We start from the raw sequence: 16,309 nt of genomic DNA, 5'->3' as shown, positions 1-16,309 counted from the left end.
ATGGTTTTGTGACTATGAACTAAATATAATGGGTAAACTCATGGAGATAAAGACACTGTGGGAAGAAAAAAAAAACCACACCACCCTTATACATTGCTGATGGGAAATACGAAATGTTACAGGGGCTTTGGAAAACAGTTTTGCAGTTCCTCAAAATGTTAAACATAGAGTTACCATATGACCCAGCAATTCTACTCTTAAGTATATACCTAAGAGAAAGGAAAATAAACTTCCACAGTGTGCAAATATCTGTTCTATACTTAACATTCCAAGGAACCATCACACCATATTCCACAGCAGCTATACTATTTTACATTCTCACCAATAGTGCATGAGGGTTTCTTTTTCTTTATATCCTCATGGACACTTGTCATGCTGTTGTTGTTGTTTTTATATAGTAACCATTCTAGTGGGTTTGAAATGGTACCTCACTGTGGTTTTGCTTGCATTTCCTAATGGCTAATAATGTTGAACATCTTTTCACAGGCTTATTAGTCATTTGTATATCTTACTTTGAGAAATGTCTACTTCAAGTCTTTGCACATTTTAAAAATTGAGTTGTCTTTTCATTGTTGAATTGTAGGATTTCTTTACACATTCTATACATTAAACCCTTATCAGATAATATGGTTTCCAAATATTTTCTCCCATTCCATAGGTTGTATCTTTTCACTCTCTTGATAATGTCATTTTGACTCACAAGTTATAAATTTTTATGAAGTCCCATTTATCTATTTTTCTTTTGTTTCTCAAGCTTCTGGTATAAAGTCAAAGAAACCATTGCCTAATGCAAGGTCCTGAAGGTGGTCCCCTAGGTTTTCTTCTAGAAGTTTTATAGTTTAATTCTTACATTTATGTCTTTTGATCTATTTCGAGTTCACTTTTGTATACGGTTTGAGGTAGGGGTCCTCTTTCATTCTTTTGCATGTAGATGTCCAGTTTTCCAAGAACCATTTATTGAAGAATTATTTTTATTTAGGACTTTCTGCTCTAAATATCCAAGACACCAGATATACCAAATTGATGTATGTTTGCTGGTTGAGACCATGGGGATGCACAAGTCCAAATTCCATAGGGCAGGCTGCAAGTCAGGGTTCCAATGGAGGTCCTTTAATGAATTCCCCAAGAGATGCTGGCTCTTTGAAGGAGAGATAGGAATTCTCTCTCTGAATGGTGAAATCACTTGTCCTTTTAAGGCCTTCAACTGATTGGATGAAACATCACTTATTGCTAATGGCAATCTCCTCAATTGATTATAGATGTCCAGCCATTTCAGGGCACCAGTTTCATTTGGTGAGACAGGATTAATCTCTTCAGGTGGGGCTGCATAGCAGACTCCTCAGGGCAGGGTGGAGGCTGGGTGATGGTTTCCTCAGGGCAGGGTCAAGACTCCTTGGGGCAGGCTGGAGGTTTGGTGATGCAAGCTTGACATTGACCCTTACAGGTTTACCTAGCAAAGTTTCAGCAGTATTTAGAGTTTCAGTGTCTCCACTAACATCATCATTAACCTACATGTCTCCATCCCAATCCTCAGGATTCCATTCCTTTCTAGTCAATGCCATCACTTTAACAGCAGACACCCTTGAGGACACATGAGTCCAAATTCCAAGGGACAGGCTGCAAGCAGGGACTCTGACCAAGGTCCTTGATGAGTTCCACAGGAGACGCTGGTTGTCCAAAACAGAGATGGGAATTCTCTCCACAGCATTATTTATAATAGTCAAAAAGTGGCAACCACCCACATGTCCATCAACAGATGAACAGATAACAAAACGTGATATATCCGTACAATGAAATTACAATGAAATATTGTTCAGCAATTCAAAGGAATGAAGTATTGACACATGCTATAACATCAATAAAACCTGAAGACATCATGTTCAGTGAAAAAAGTCTGATGCAAAAAGTCCACTTGTATGATTTCATTTACAATGAAATGTCTAGAATACTCAAATCAATAAACAGAAAGTAGATTGGGAGGGGGGGGGGCAGAATAGAGAGTGACTGCTAAAATGGGATGGATTTTCTTTTACACAGACTCCCTGGGCAAACTCATCCAGCCCCACCACATCAACTACCATCTTTGAGCAAATCTGTGTTTCTGCCTCCTCCAAGCTCTTGTGGTACCAATCTCACATGTTAAACTGACTAATGAATTGCATTCTCCACCTTCATATCCCAAAAGGTTGTATATATGTTACTAGAATAAAAGTTTTTTAAAAACATAGACTTTGGGGGCAGTGGGGTTGAATGGGACCTCATATTTTTTTAATGTAATATTTAAATAAAAATTTAAATAAAAAAAACAAAACAAAAAAAACAAAAACATAGACTTGTACAACACAAAGAGACCTCATAAATGATGGACTATAGTTAATAATACAACTATAAACTATAAAAATGTTCTTTCATGAATTGTATTAAATAAAAATACACCACTAATGTAAGGTGTTAACAAGAGGGAAGTATATGGGAACTTTGTATTTTCTGCATGATTTTTCTGTAAGCCTACAATTTCTCTAAAAAATAAAATAATAAAATAAAATCCTGCATAATGATGTACAACAAATGTGTAGTCTCCAACCTTGGCAGTGCCCTCAGCCTGGTCTAGAAATCCTTTTTAGTATTCCTGTCAGCTCCCTCTTCCCATTGCCAAGAAACAGTTATTTCTAACCTTGACCACTATCCTCAAGTCCTTTTACTCTACTGCTTCCCAGACCTCTCAGCTGGTATTTCTGCACCTTTCTGCTTAGTGACAATCGAGGTGAACTCTTTCAGCTCCTCTTCATCCCAGCCTAAAAAACATAACATATTTCAAACACCCACCCTCACCTCTTTGCAGGTTCTAAGTCCTCCATTTGTAACCTTGGTCAATCACTTCCCATCCCTTAGTTAGTTGTACCTCATTTATTTCCAGCCTTCTCTTTATGCTACCTCATCCCGATATGTTATGAGTAGGGGGGAAATCCCAGCACACAACAAAACTGCCCCCTTGACTCGAAATTGGCTGCTCCTCCTCTCAGCCTTAAACGTTGATGTGCGATAGGCCTGCACATTCGGTTCACATCCTGCCTATCTCACTAGACACAGACTCCCTGGGCAAATTCATCGACCCCCACAACCTCAACTCCCACCTTTGGGCCATCAGTCAGCAAATCTGCGTTTCTGCCTCCTCTGAGCTCTCGTGGTGCCAATCTCATATTTAAACTGACCAATGAACTGCATTCTCCCCCTTCATATCTCAAAGATTACACACATTCAACATGTTCTAAACTAAATTCTTCCTCTTTCCCCCAAGTTTATGTTTCTGTTTTGGATCTCTCAGGGACTCACACTACTATCTATGCAGTCATTCAAGTTAAAAGAACCCCAGGAGCCAACCTAGACATTTTCCAACACACAGCCAAATGGATCACTGACTGCGGCTAATTCTACCTCCTTAGGCTGTACTATCCAGCCCCTACCTATAGCATTGCTACTGCCTTAGTTCAGGTCCTGACTGCCTCTTGCTTAGATTACTCAATGCTTCCTAACCTCTCTCCCTGCTTCCTGTCTTCTTCCCTTAAATCATTCTTTCACATGGTTACCAGATCTGGCCACATAACCACACTGCTTAAAACCCTTCAATGGATACATAAGAAACTTCAGAGCAATGGCCTCTGGGGAGAACTAGGGAGTCAGGTAGGAGAAATATTTATCTTTCACTTTGGTACTATTTAAATTGTTTACCATCAGTATGCATTATAATTTAAGTCAAAACAACACTAAATTTTAATGTAACATTTTGTGTGATCTATGTATCTTAAAAAAAAAGACAATTAAAAAAAAAACACTAAAATTTCAGCGGCTCTCAAAGCCTACGATATAGAAGTAGAAAGCATGATCTGCCTGCTGGTTACGTCTGAGGTCTTCCCTCAAGCCATTCCTCTGTCCAAAATGTCCTTTTTCAACCATCTAAAGTCTACTACCCATTCATCTTTTAAGACTCTGCCCAAATGACACTTCCTCCTGATTTCTCCATAGCAGAAATGACCACTTTCTCCTTTGCGTCTATTTCGTGTGATATATAGACTTCTGTCAAGGCACTTACATCTCATGCTGAATTTATATAATAGGTAAAACAGATTCTGTTTCAAATGTTTTACTCCCTCCATTAGCCTTAGATTCCCTGGGGGCAGGAATTGTTTCTTATTCAACTTTGAATTTTCACAGCCTAGTTCATCAAAACTTCCAGGGAGTCGGCCTTGGGCAAAAGTATCTTAAAAAAATGTTCCTCAGGTGATTTTAACTCAGTCCCCTCTTCATAACTTCACTAAAATGTAAACTCCTTGAGAGTAGGAATCAACATGGCGAACCACATAGCAGGTGCTCCCTGTTTATTAAACTGAACTGAAATGGACAAGTCTTGAACCTGAGGGAGAGGAGAAGGGAGCTGGAGATTTGGAGGCATTAGGATATAAGATGGAGTATGAAGCTGTGAAAGTGGATCATCTTATTCATGAGTGTGGGGAGCGAAAGAAGTAAGCAAGCCAGGGCAGACTTCTTATCACCCAGTAATTCACCCCACCCGGTAACTGCAGAGGACCCATTTAGGTGATTTTCCTACCAGACAGTGAGATCAAAGTCAGGCACTCTGTCTACTCATCTGGGTTCCCCTGCTAACAGAGGGAGCTACAACACTTCATGGATAGAAAGAAAATGATCTTCTTGGCCTAGGAGGGCTGGATAAAGAGGTTTTCAGGGTGACAACTGAACTCAGTTGTGAGAGAAGTTCACTGGCAGAGAAGCAGCAAGAACTTCAAGTAGGCGTGGCTGCAAGAAAGAGGGCGATGCAGATGGCACCCTTTCTGTGTGGCTGGTGAGTCAGGTGTATGAGAGAGGGAAAAATTTAGGGAGGTTTAGAAAACAAGGCTGAAGGAGCAAATCAGGGCCAGACTATGAAAAGCCCTGTACACCCACTTAAGGATTTACGTCTGACTGGGTGACCAAAGAAGAATTTTAAATTTAACCTGAAATGACCAGACTGACCTTTTATAGAGGTAGCATGAAGGGCCGAGTAAAAAATTGAGAACCAAAGAAAGGAACTTAATTGGTGGCGGATGGTCCAGGCAACAAACCCAAGCAAAGGCTGCGTCCTCCTGAAGCCTGATTAACCGAGAGGAAGGCGGGAAGGGTGAGGAAGAAAGGTGGGGTCCATTCTGTTAAATGACAGATGTCATTTGACTTAAAATCCAGACCTCTGCGGACCGCCAGGCCGCACACGTTTTTTCCGGTCTGAACCGGATGGGGAGTTTCCCTAGTAGGAGCCCCCGGGAACCGTCAGTTCTACGTTTTCCCACCGCAGCCCCACTCGCGCGCGAGGACCCGGCTGCGCAGACGGAAGGTAGGGCGGCTCCCTCCCCGCGGGAACCGAGGCGGCGCCTGGGGGCCGTCCCAGCGGGGTCTGGAAGGCGCGGCACTCGCGCGGAGGAAGCAGGGCGGGAAACTGCGCGTGCGCGCCGGCAGCGCCGCCCCGCCCCTGCCTTTAAACCGAGCCGAGGTAAAGGAGACTCGGTGCCTCGCAAGGGTGCCCCCGCCGCTTCGGAGGGCCACCGATTCCTCTCGGCTTGGAGCGCGACTGCCCACACACTCACTCACCCGCTCCCCGCGGGTCCTCGGGATCCCCCGGAGCCAGCAGCCCGCAGGCGCCCACGACAGCCTTTCCCGCCACTAGACTCGACCAGACGACCAGACGGCCCTCCCCGCCGGCGTGGAGGGCGGGGCGAGCCGGGCTGGTCCAAGTGAGACCGCGTGGGCAGGGGGTGCGTGATAAAGGACGAAGGAAGTATCTGTTTTGTTTAGGACAATCCCCTTCACTGAGCAAAAAGAGCTAAAAACTACAGCACTAAGAATTTTCTATTGACTTACGATAACAGGAATCATGCAAGATGTTGGTGTGGGGTAATGTATGGGAGCCCTGTAGGATGATATGCATGTTTGTTTTGTAAGTTCACAACTTGTGCTCTATGTTTGTTTATGAATGATATACTTAAATAAAAGAGTTGGAGTTATAACGTAACCTCATCAAAAAATATATAGGTATATAACAGGACTCCCCTTCTGCTAGTCAAGTGGACTATTCCAAAGTCTTCATTGGTTACTTAGAAAAGTTAGGCTTTATTTGGGAGGAGGTGGAGAGCTGAGGTCCTGGGAAGAGCGGTCTTTTTTGGATCTGTCAAACTATAGCTATAGGATTAGAGTTTGCGGAGAGTATAGGAGGCTCATAAAAGTAAGAGAGCAACACTAAATATTCACCGGTCAATTGAGCCTCTGCTGAGATGAGTGTATCTTGCTAACGACAAAACCAAAGAGGATGGGGCTCAAAAGAATAATTATCTCCTGAATTAAAAGCATTTGAATAGATGGAATTGATTTCTGGGGTGTAAGAGTTAGGAGGGATTTGCTGCAAGTTGAAAGGACACATGAGAGAAAAGTGAAAAAGACACAAAAAGAATATAAAGAGGACTATAGAATTAGTGATAAAAGCAGAAAGATGACTTTTGAAGAGTGTTTTGATTTGCTCTTACTAAATTAAAACCGAGGATCAAAACCTCTCCATCCTGTGTCCTCTCCTACCTCCACTCTTTTTGCTCCAGGCATCACATACCCAGTATCAGCCTTAGAAGGCTCTTCTGAGGCTTAAGTAACATCTGCCAGGAGGCCACTCCTGAGGAATGAATGGTGGATGTCTGGCAGAAAGGCAAAGCTGCTTCATTTTCTAAAATTCTAAGCTCACCCACCTCTTATTTTTATTAATTGAGAGCTCTATGGCCCAGGACCATGGAAGAGATCCATTATGCCAGAATGAAAACGCAACCTAGTAATTGGGTGTAGACAGGCTTTACAGAACAGCTTGAACCCCAGTGTTCTCTTCTCTCAAAGCTGCTTCTCCACCAGTCACTGGGGCAAGCACCCCTGAGATAAGTAGACTATACTTTCCCATGAACATCCCCAAACCTTTTTGGGCCGTCCTGGTTTAGGGTTTATACCACCATTTCCTACCCTCCTCTATCTCCCATCTCCCCCTCCCACCACCACCACCATTCCTACATCCATGAACATCTCAGCCTCATTCCAGAGAAATGTTGAGCCCCTTCTCCCAACCTCTGGAATGCCTTGTCTCTGCCACTTCTCTCCTTCTTCCTTCTGTGAGGAGTAAGGCCCTGCTTCCTCTAGAAACCAAGAAGCACACACTCGACTAGCAGCAGAGTGAAGGCCAGAAACTTGAGGTCTTAGTTCTCTGTGCTCACCACACTTGGGTGGGGGAGGAAGGCCTAGCATGATATCTCTTTTCCTTTCCCTAGCTTTCATGCCCCTAAACTCAGACACAGCCACACTCATTGACACTCATACCTGCAGTCATGCACACATGGCGAAGGGAGGGGAGGTGGGCAGGAGGAAGGGAAGTTGGCACCAACCAGCTCATGAATGCAACTTGAAAAATTTCACACTGCAAAAGGGGGAAAAAAACCACGCATATAAATTAAAAAATAAAGAAGTACATGCCCCTCCCCACAGTCTCTTTCTTCATCCAGGGGCTGGCTCAGACCCTCCATTTAAACCTAGAAATGACCTACAGCCTCTATCCCAGCTGGAGCTTTTACAGGGCCTGGGTCTTCAGTTCAACCGGTTCCCCTGTGCCCTCTGGTTGTCCATTGGGGTCACTGGGTCTGGCACCCTTGAGGATGGACAATCTCTCAGAAACAGTCTTGAGCCGGGGGAAGAGGAGAAAGTCGTAGAGAAGGCTGCCCAGGGCCCCGCCAATGACTGGGCCCACCCAGAACACCTGCAGGGAGAGGAAAGGCATCGTCAGGCTTGGGGAAGGGACCAAGAGCAAGGCTGCTCTTTTCCCAACCTCCTCAGTAGAGAACAGACATCCTGGCCTTGCTACAAAAATTGGCTCTATCTAAGTAGAAATCAGTGTGTGTTTGTTCATTCTTTAAACCCTCGGCTCTGCTCCACTGCCTGTACCTCAACATTCACCATTTCTTTTCTGATCCATCAAATCATTTCTTTCTCCCACGTCTCTTTAGCATCATATATTCTATTTGTTGTTATCTATTTGCTCTAGTTTAAAGGTTGTTTTAAAAAATCCGAATTAGGGAAGCAGATTTGGCCCAACGGATAGGGAGTCTGCCTACCACATGGGAGGTCCAAGGTTCAAACCCAGGGCCTCCTTGACCCGTGTGATGAGCTGGCTCATGTGCAGGGCTGATGCATGCAAGGAGTGCCGTGCCATGCAGGGGTGTCCCGCGCATAAGGGAGCCCCATGGGCTAGGAGTGCGCCCCGTAAGGAGAGCTGCCCAGTGTGAAAAAAGTGCAGCCTACCTAGGAATGGCACCACACACATACAGAAAGCTGACACAGCAAGATGAAGCAATAACAACAACAAAAAGAGACACAGATTCTGGGTGCCGCTGACAAGAATACAAGCGGACACAGAAGAACACACAGTGGGGGAAACCGACTTTGGCCCAGTGGTTAGGGTGTCGGTCTACCACATGGGAGGTCCGCGGTTCAAGCCCCGGGCCTCCTTGACCCGTGTGGAGCTGGCCCATGCGCAGTGCTGATGCGCGCAAGGAGTGCCCTGCTACACAGGGGTGTCCCCGCGTAGGGGAGCCCCACGCGCAAGGAGTGCACCCATAAGGAGAGCCGCCCAGCGGGAAGGAGGGAGCAGCCTGCCGAGGAATGGCGCCGCCCACACTTCCCGTCCCGCTGACGACAACAGAAGCGGACAAAGAAACAAGACGCAGCAAAAAGACACAGAAAACAGACAACCGGGGGAGGGGAGGGGAATTAAATAAATGAAAATAAATCTTTAAAAAAAAAAAAAAAAGAACATACAGTGAATGGACACAGAGAGCAAACAACTGGGGGGGGGGCGGAGAAGGGGAGAGAAATTTTTTTAAAAATCTGAATTATTTTCAAATGTTTGGTTTGCATATGGCCAAAAATCTAAACATAGCCTATATTTATTGAGGACTTACTCCATACCAGATTCTATGTTAAATGTTTCCCACATATAATCTTCACACTTCTCAAAACACCCATTTTGTAGTTAAAGAAACCAAAGTTCAGGATGATTGCATTACTTGCTCAAGATTACACACATCTCTGAGAACGAAGGTTTTTGTGTTATGTTCAGTCGTCTGGCTTTGTAGCCCCTCATTTTGGCATCCAGTGAATACTCAGTAAAAACCCCCAGGCTAACCAGAAAAGGAACAATATGAGCAAGAGCCTCTCCTTCCAGCAAAATCCTGCTCACACAGGCATGCCAAGTTCTCTGACAGTCCCCTTGGCTGAGGCACTGGGAGAACAGCCAACATGTCCAGATGGACCAAATCTGGAACCTGAGCCCACACCCATCCAGAAGAGCTTCAGGATCTTGCCCCTCTCTCCTCACTCACCCAGTGATTGGTGAAGTTTCGGGTGAGAATGGCAGGAGCAAAAGAGCGGGCAGGGTTCATGCCTGCACCAGTATAATACATCTGTAAAAGACAAGTCGTAACTGAGACACCCTCTCCATTCCACCCAGCTCCTCTCCACAATCCACATTGCCCCGGAGAGCTGGCACCTACCTCCAGCCAGCAGCAAGCAGGGAAGCACAACCTGCATGACTCTAGAGGTCCCCACAGTGGGGTGCGGGCACTGAGGCCCTATCTGGGGAGAGACTATTATTGTCTCCTGGTGATTCATGCATATCCACCTTGGGGTCAAGAAGGACTTGCTCTGGCAGCCACAAGGGCGAGGAACAGGGCAGGGTGATACGGAGCGAGGTGGATAGTGCTCGGGTTCGACAGCGGGGTGGCCCTGACAAGGGGGGAAAGGTTTGGGGGCCCTGGAATCCATAAACGAGAAGTTGTTCTCCTCTTCTGCTTACCCCAAAGAGGTGCCCCAGGGTGAGGGAGAAGCCAACAGCCAGGGCCACAGAGCCCAGGCGGCCATTCCGCCTCTCATCGTATGTGGCAAAGATGCAGAGCACAAACTGGAGCGTCAGGAAGATCTCCACCACGGTAGCCTGGCCCACGCTCACCGCAGGGTGCAGCTGGGCAAGGGAAGGAAAAGGAAGGCAGCTATTATTAGGCTGCCAGAGGCTTCCCAGGCGGGGATCCCCCGGTGGCGGCAGTGCCCTGGAAAGGGAGGATAACATAACCCCTTCCTGGTAACTGTATTTGCGTCTTAATTTGCCCCATCGCTACTCCTTCGAGGTGGAAATGATTACACCCACTTACATGGGTGGGGAAACTGAGGCCCCCAAAGGTACAACAAGTTTCCTCCAGACCCTGCAAGGAGCTGGAAGGAAAGCTGGGACCTGAGTTCAGGCTCCTCACCCCTCCACAGGGCTCTCTGCCTTCCTCACCCCTCCACACCACCTGCTGAGCCTCCGCACCCTGAAATGCACACACGCAGACACACACACACATGTCCCAGACCCCTCGCCAGCCAGGGCACAGGGCTTCAGAGGCTTCCGCAGCCCCCCTCGGCCACCCGTTACCGTGTTAAGTGCTAGGTTTCCTCGGACCACAGGCGGTGTAACGCTATACAGCACGGCAGCCCCAGCCACGGCTCCCAGGAGCTGGGCTGCCATGTAGCAGACGGCGCGGAGCAGGGACATCTGGGAGCCCACAAGGAAGGCAAAAGTGACCGCGGGGTTGACGTGGGCACCGCTGATGTGGCCCACGGCCTGCACCAGCGTAGCCAGGGCCAGGCCAAAGGCCATAGCCACCTGCAGGACATGCAGGGGGCCAGGGGCCCAACGCAGGGAGGCCCCCAGCCCAAAGAAGACATAGAAGAGGGTGGCAAAGAACTCTGCGAATATGGCCCTCCAGAATGAGGCTGACCTCAGTTCCCACATGGCAGAGGGAATGGGTCCCTGATATCCCCGTGGCCTGGTCTGGGTGAATAGTCCCCTTTATAGAGGACTCTTAATCCCTGGGAGGGGCAGGCTGAGGTGGCTGGCCCAGCCTCTTAACCCTTCACAGTAACGGAGGGCTGGGCCCACTCCCATGCATCTGATAAAGCTGCTGGATTTCTCCCACCCTCTTCACCTGGGAAACGATGAGAGCCACAGGGGAGGTGGGAAAGGGTTCAGAGCCAGAGGGACTCTGAGCGAGAGGGATCGAGGCAGGGGGTTGGGAAGAGTCTGTCTTTTTCTGTGTGTCACCGTTGGGGTTCATAGTTCTGATTGACATCTGTGTTAGAACATTCCTCAGCTCTGCTTGGAAGGTCGGTCTACTTCGTGAGGCATGGGGCTCTGCCCTTGGGGGCCTCCAGGCTCCTCTGAGTCTCCCAGGGATAAGGGTGGAGCTGGGGATCAGGAGAGGGGTCCAGCAGGGAAGCTGGATAACTGAAGAGAATTCTTTAGTTCCCTGGGATTAGAAAGCCTTCTCCCATTGGCTGGTTTGGACTGGAATCTGTGGGCCCTGCAGATCTGGGACACAATAGTTCTGCTGTGTCTGGCTTTCTCTGAGCCCAGGGTTCCCCACCCCACACCCATGCCAGCACCTCCCTTTCTAAACCCTCACCCCGGCCTTAATCCACAAAGAGACAGGCATGGGGAAGAAGTTATCTTTCATGGATGAGCTGGGGGTGGTTTTGGAGGACAAGCAGAAGCGGGGCAAGGTTAAAAGTTAAACCTCAGAATCAGCTCACACTTCATCTTTTTTTTTAAGTTTATTTTACTCCTGCACCCCCCTCCCCTCATTGTGTTCACTGTGCCTGTTCGTTGTGTGGACCTCTATGTGGGAGGGAGGCACTGAAACACTTAAGCCACCTCCACTCCCTGCTCTGCTGTCTCACGTTATGTTTACCTCCTTGTGTCTCTTGTTGCATCATCTTGTTGTGTCAGCTTGCTGTCTTGCTAGTCTTCTTTAGGAGGCACTGGGAACTGAACCCATGTGGTAGGCAGGAGCTCAGTCGCTTGAGCCACATCTGTTTCCCCATACTTCGTTTTTCTCTAACTTACAAGGACATAGCAAGAGGTGAAAAGAAGGAAACTGAGTCATGGCTATGGAGTAATGAGAAGGTCTAATGCCCCCTATATTAGTCAGCCAAAGGGGTGCTGATTGCAAAATACCAGAAATTGATTTTTACAAAGGCTATTTATTTGGGGTAGGAGCTTATAGATAAAGCATAAGTTACTTCCCTCACCAAAGTCTATTTGTTTTTTGTTTTTTTTTTTTTAAAGATTTATTTATTTATTTAATTCCCCCCCTCCCCCGGTTGTCTGTTCTCTGTGTCTTTTTGCTGCGTCTTGTTTCTTTGTCCGCTTCTGTTGTCGTCAGCGGCACGGGAAGTGTGGGCGTCGCCATTCCTGGGCAGGCTGCACTTTGTTTCACGCTGGGCGGCTCTCCTTACGGGCGCACTCCTTGCGCGTGGGGCTCCCCTACGTGGGGGACACCCTTGCGTGGCACGGCACTCCTTGCGTGCATCAGCACTGCGCATGGGCCAGCTCCACACGGGTCAAGGAGGCCCGGGGTTTGAACCGCGGACCTCCCATGTGGTAGACGGACGCCCTAACCACTGGGCCAAGTCCGTTTCCCACCAAAGTCTATTTGGAGCAAGATGGCTGCCCATGTCTGTGAGGGTTCATGCTTCCTGGGTTCCTAGGTTCCTGGGGCCTGCTTTTCTCCGGGTTCAAGGTTCCTTTCTTCCTGGAGCTGGCTTCTCTTTCCTCTGTGAGCTGACTTCCCAGGGCTCCAGCTTAAGTCTTCAGCATCAAGCTCCAACATCAAGACTCCAACAGAAACCCTCAAATCTGTCCTTTGCCATGCCTTTTATCTTTTATCATGCCAGCACCCTAATCATAACTCAATAATGCCCAGGTATGGATCAGATTACAAGCATAATCCAGTATCTATTTTTGGAATTCATAGCCATATCAAACTGCCACACCCCCTAATATAGCTGTCATCAGAACACTGGAGTCCTAAACCCTAGGTCTTGGCACAGGCCACGCAGACAGCACCCCTGATACTCAGGGACAGGTCTCAGGGTGGTCTGAGAAAGCAGGCAGGACAAGGAGAGAGAGAAAAAAAGACAAGATGGGGTGGAGAGCTCGAGGAAGTGGATTCGTTGTGCTTGGGCTTCATAAAGGACTTGACCCTATGGGTGGGGGCGGTGTGGTGGTGGAGAGGGAGATATGGGGCGGTCTGGAAAGCTCCACCCTCTCTACATTGCAGCAGGTCATACAGGACCACAGGTTTTTCCCACAAAGCACCAGAGGACAACAGATATTTGAGGGATAGGAGAGGCCTGCAAAGATGGTGCCTAGCATGAGCCGGTTAGGAGAGAAGGGACACAGATCAAGGTCTGCGTTCCTCTCCTCCTTCAATATCCAGCTTGGGGTGGACAGGAAAAGAGTTACAAAGGAGGGAGGCCCACCTAACCCATCCACCCATGGAGAATTGCTGAGAGCAGGTCAGCGGGCGCCCCAGCGGAGTGGCGCTCTCTGTTTCATGGAAGAGGAGTAACCTCTCAGTGGTCCCTGGAGGCTCTTGCACTCTAGGAGCCCTGCCACTCTCCTGACTTCAGGCCCTGTTATCCTCTTTGCACTTCACCCAGTGATGCTCCCAGCCCTGTCACCCCAGGGAGCATGCAGCATTCATGCTGCCTCCAGAAAATGTGCTCTAGACAGGAGAGTGGGGAACAGGGCATGGTATTAGGGGAAGAGGCTTTGGTAACAGATAGTTTGGTTCAGATGTGGGTAAGGATACAAAGTGACAGGACCTCTCATAACTGCAAGTGGAAATGTAAATTGGGATAATCACTTTGGGACACACGGTAGCTCCATCTCATAAAGTTGAACAAAAACGTTGTCTCTGGCCCAGCAATTTCACTTCTCACTTATATGGCCAAGAGAAACTTCTCTACACACATGCCAGGAAACATGTACAAGAATGTTTAGAGCAGCACTGTTCACAATAGCAGAAAACTGGAAGCAACTCAAAGCTATCAGCAGGAGAATGAATGAATTAATGGTGGTATGTTATACAATGGAATATTATTTATGCAGCAGTGAAAGTTAGTGAACTACCACAGTGACACTCGCTCTGACCATAGGTAAGGATGACTTGTAGCACCCCCCAAAAAAAAGTTCCAGAAGATTATAGATGGTACAATATCCAGTTAAAAAAATAAAATTTAAATATTCCTTTCAGGATAGATAGATAGATAGATAGATAGATAGATAGATAGATAGATAGATAGATAGATGAGATAAAACTACACAAAAAGGAAACACAAGATTCAGGATGGTGTCTACCTTGTGTTAGAGAAGATAAGAGGATGGGGTAGGATATGAATGTATCTACCTGAAGATTTGAAGTTATTGTCAAGGTTCTAGTTTTTCTAGTGGATGGTTAATATTGATGCTCACTATTATTAAAAACAAACAGGAAAGCAGTTGTGGCTCAATTGATTGGGCTCCCGTCTACCATATAGGAGGCCCTGGTTTCACATTCCAGGGCCTCCTTGTGAAGGCAAGCTGGCCTGCACCTGCAGAGAGCTGACGGCCCAAGCCCGCGGAGAGTTGGCGCGGCAAGACGACGCAACAAAGGGCAACAAGCAAACACAGAAGAACATGCAGCAAATGGACACAGAGAGCAGACAGCAAGCAAGCCACAGGGGGAAGGGGGAGATAGATAGATAGATAGATAGATAGATAGATAGATAGATAGATAGATAGATAGATAGATAGATAGATAGATAGATAGATAGATAGATAGATAAAAGAAAGCCACATATAGGCCAATGATGAGAGGATGTCATGAACAAAGGAGTATTCTGTACGCCTGAAATCTGTAAAGAACATCAGCAGCAACTAAAACCCTGACTTTATGACTTTCCAGGTGGCCAAGTTATTCCTGCTAACCAGGAGGGCAAGCACCACTTTTGATTTGTTCACACTGCAAACCCCATGCTTCATACATAGCAGGCAGTTAATAAATATTTATTGAATGAATTAACATAAGCTATCTGGGTCCTAGCTTATTCTTCTACAAAATGGGGATAATAATTGTATACAGTTTATTGGACTATGATGAGGATCAAATGAGATAATTAATGCAGGTGAAGAGCCTAGTATAGTACCTGGCACAGAGGCAAGCACTAAATAAATAAGAGCTATTCAATGAGAGTTTTATTAACAAGAAGGGGTAGTTATCCCTACTCATCAACCCGACTGCCTCTTATAATAAGGAACAGAAAGGCAAAGGGCAGCTACCTCAATTCTTTTGGATCTCAAATAAAATGGTTAGATGTTCTTATTTGGTGTTGGTTGGATGGTGATGATGGTAGCACATTGTTAATCTAGTTAACAACATTGAATTATAAATTTGAATATGGTTAAAAGGGGCAATTTTAAATCATATGTATGTTACTAGAATAAAATTAAAAAACAAAAAACAGAAAGACCCAAAGGACTGTACAACACAATGAACCCTATATAAGCCATTATTAATAGTACAATTATAATAGTAGTCTTTCACCAATTGTAACAAATCTACTACACTAATGCAAGATGTTAATAATAGGGGGGTTATATGGGGACTCTGTATTTTCTGCATGGTTTTTCTGCAAACCTACAAAGTCTCTAAAAACAAACAAAAAAGAATAAATGGGAAAAATGGTATGATATCACTTATAAGAGATGACTGGAAATAGCAAATTTGCAGGGATAGAAAGCAGATTAGAAGATACCAGGGGTGGGAGGGGTGGGGGAGGAGGGAAGGGAAAATGTTTGTTAAAAGAAAGAAAAAAAGCTTTACTTGATTTATACATTGTTGGCATGCTCATTGTTTTTGATTAGCCTAGCCTCTTTCAAAGGAAAAAAAAGCAAAAACTCTATCTCCCCTGGAGAGTGGACTCCAGCCTTCCCCAGGCCCTTTTGGAAAGGATGGGGTTCTGACAGATGCCAGTGCTAGGGCGATCGTTGAGAAACCCATCCACGGCCAGGCTGCCTGGTCCACCTGCCTCCAGCAGCTGCTGGTGAGCCACAGCAACCAGTGAGTACCAGCTGGAAAGTGGAGAAAAACTCCCTGTGCTCAGAGCCTTCTTCCTCACCTAGGTGAAACCAGAGATGCTAAGACCAGGGGAGGGAGGACATATACATTCCTCCCACTGTCCCCAGTCCCCCACCCTCCACCCACCTAGGAAGCTTTGAGCAAAGGATCTGCAGTAAGTCCCTCACAGTCCTGAGTTGCTAATCCTAACTCATTAGCCTATTTGCATTGTGTTAAACATGGTTAAATGAGAGGATGCACAGAGCAGG

The 16,309-nt window shown here is 46.6% G+C and overlaps 2 protein-coding genes across 3 annotated transcripts in view; both read right to left on the bottom strand.

Annotated features, from left to right (window-relative positions):
- Positions 1-5,762, bottom strand: part of TIMELESS (timeless circadian regulator) — a 37,581-nt gene extending 31,819 nt beyond the window's left edge. Inside the window, exon 1 of one of the 2 annotated variants that reach the window (XM_058307957.2) lies at positions 5,638-5,762. The gene's annotated coding sequence lies outside the window, so the exon portion shown is untranslated. Of the gene's footprint in view, positions 1-5,028; positions 5,464-5,637 lie in introns of those variants that run through there. The other variant, XM_058307958.2, reaches the window with a different exon arrangement.
- Positions 5,763-7,501: 1,739 nt separating this feature from the next.
- Positions 7,502-16,010, bottom strand: MIP (major intrinsic protein of lens fiber). Its single transcript, XM_004466132.3, has 4 exons — positions 10,535-16,010; positions 9,920-10,084; positions 9,447-9,527; positions 7,502-7,825 (listed from the first exon to the last, which is right to left on the bottom strand). Exons 1-4 carry the CDS (start codon positions 10,892-10,894, stop codon positions 7,640-7,642), a joined length of 792 nt encoding a protein of 263 aa, XP_004466189.1. The 5' UTR covers positions 10,895-16,010; the 3' UTR covers positions 7,502-7,639.
- Positions 16,011-16,309: the final 299 nt, after the last annotated feature.

Source organism: Dasypus novemcinctus, chromosome 12 (assembly GCF_030445035.2).
Source record: "Dasypus novemcinctus isolate mDasNov1 chromosome 12, mDasNov1.1.hap2, whole genome shotgun sequence".
NCBI classification, from domain to species: domain Eukaryota; kingdom Metazoa; phylum Chordata; class Mammalia; order Cingulata; family Dasypodidae; genus Dasypus; species Dasypus novemcinctus.
Note: the sequence above shows the minus strand (reverse complement) of the source record. Positions and strands in the feature narration are given on the sequence as shown.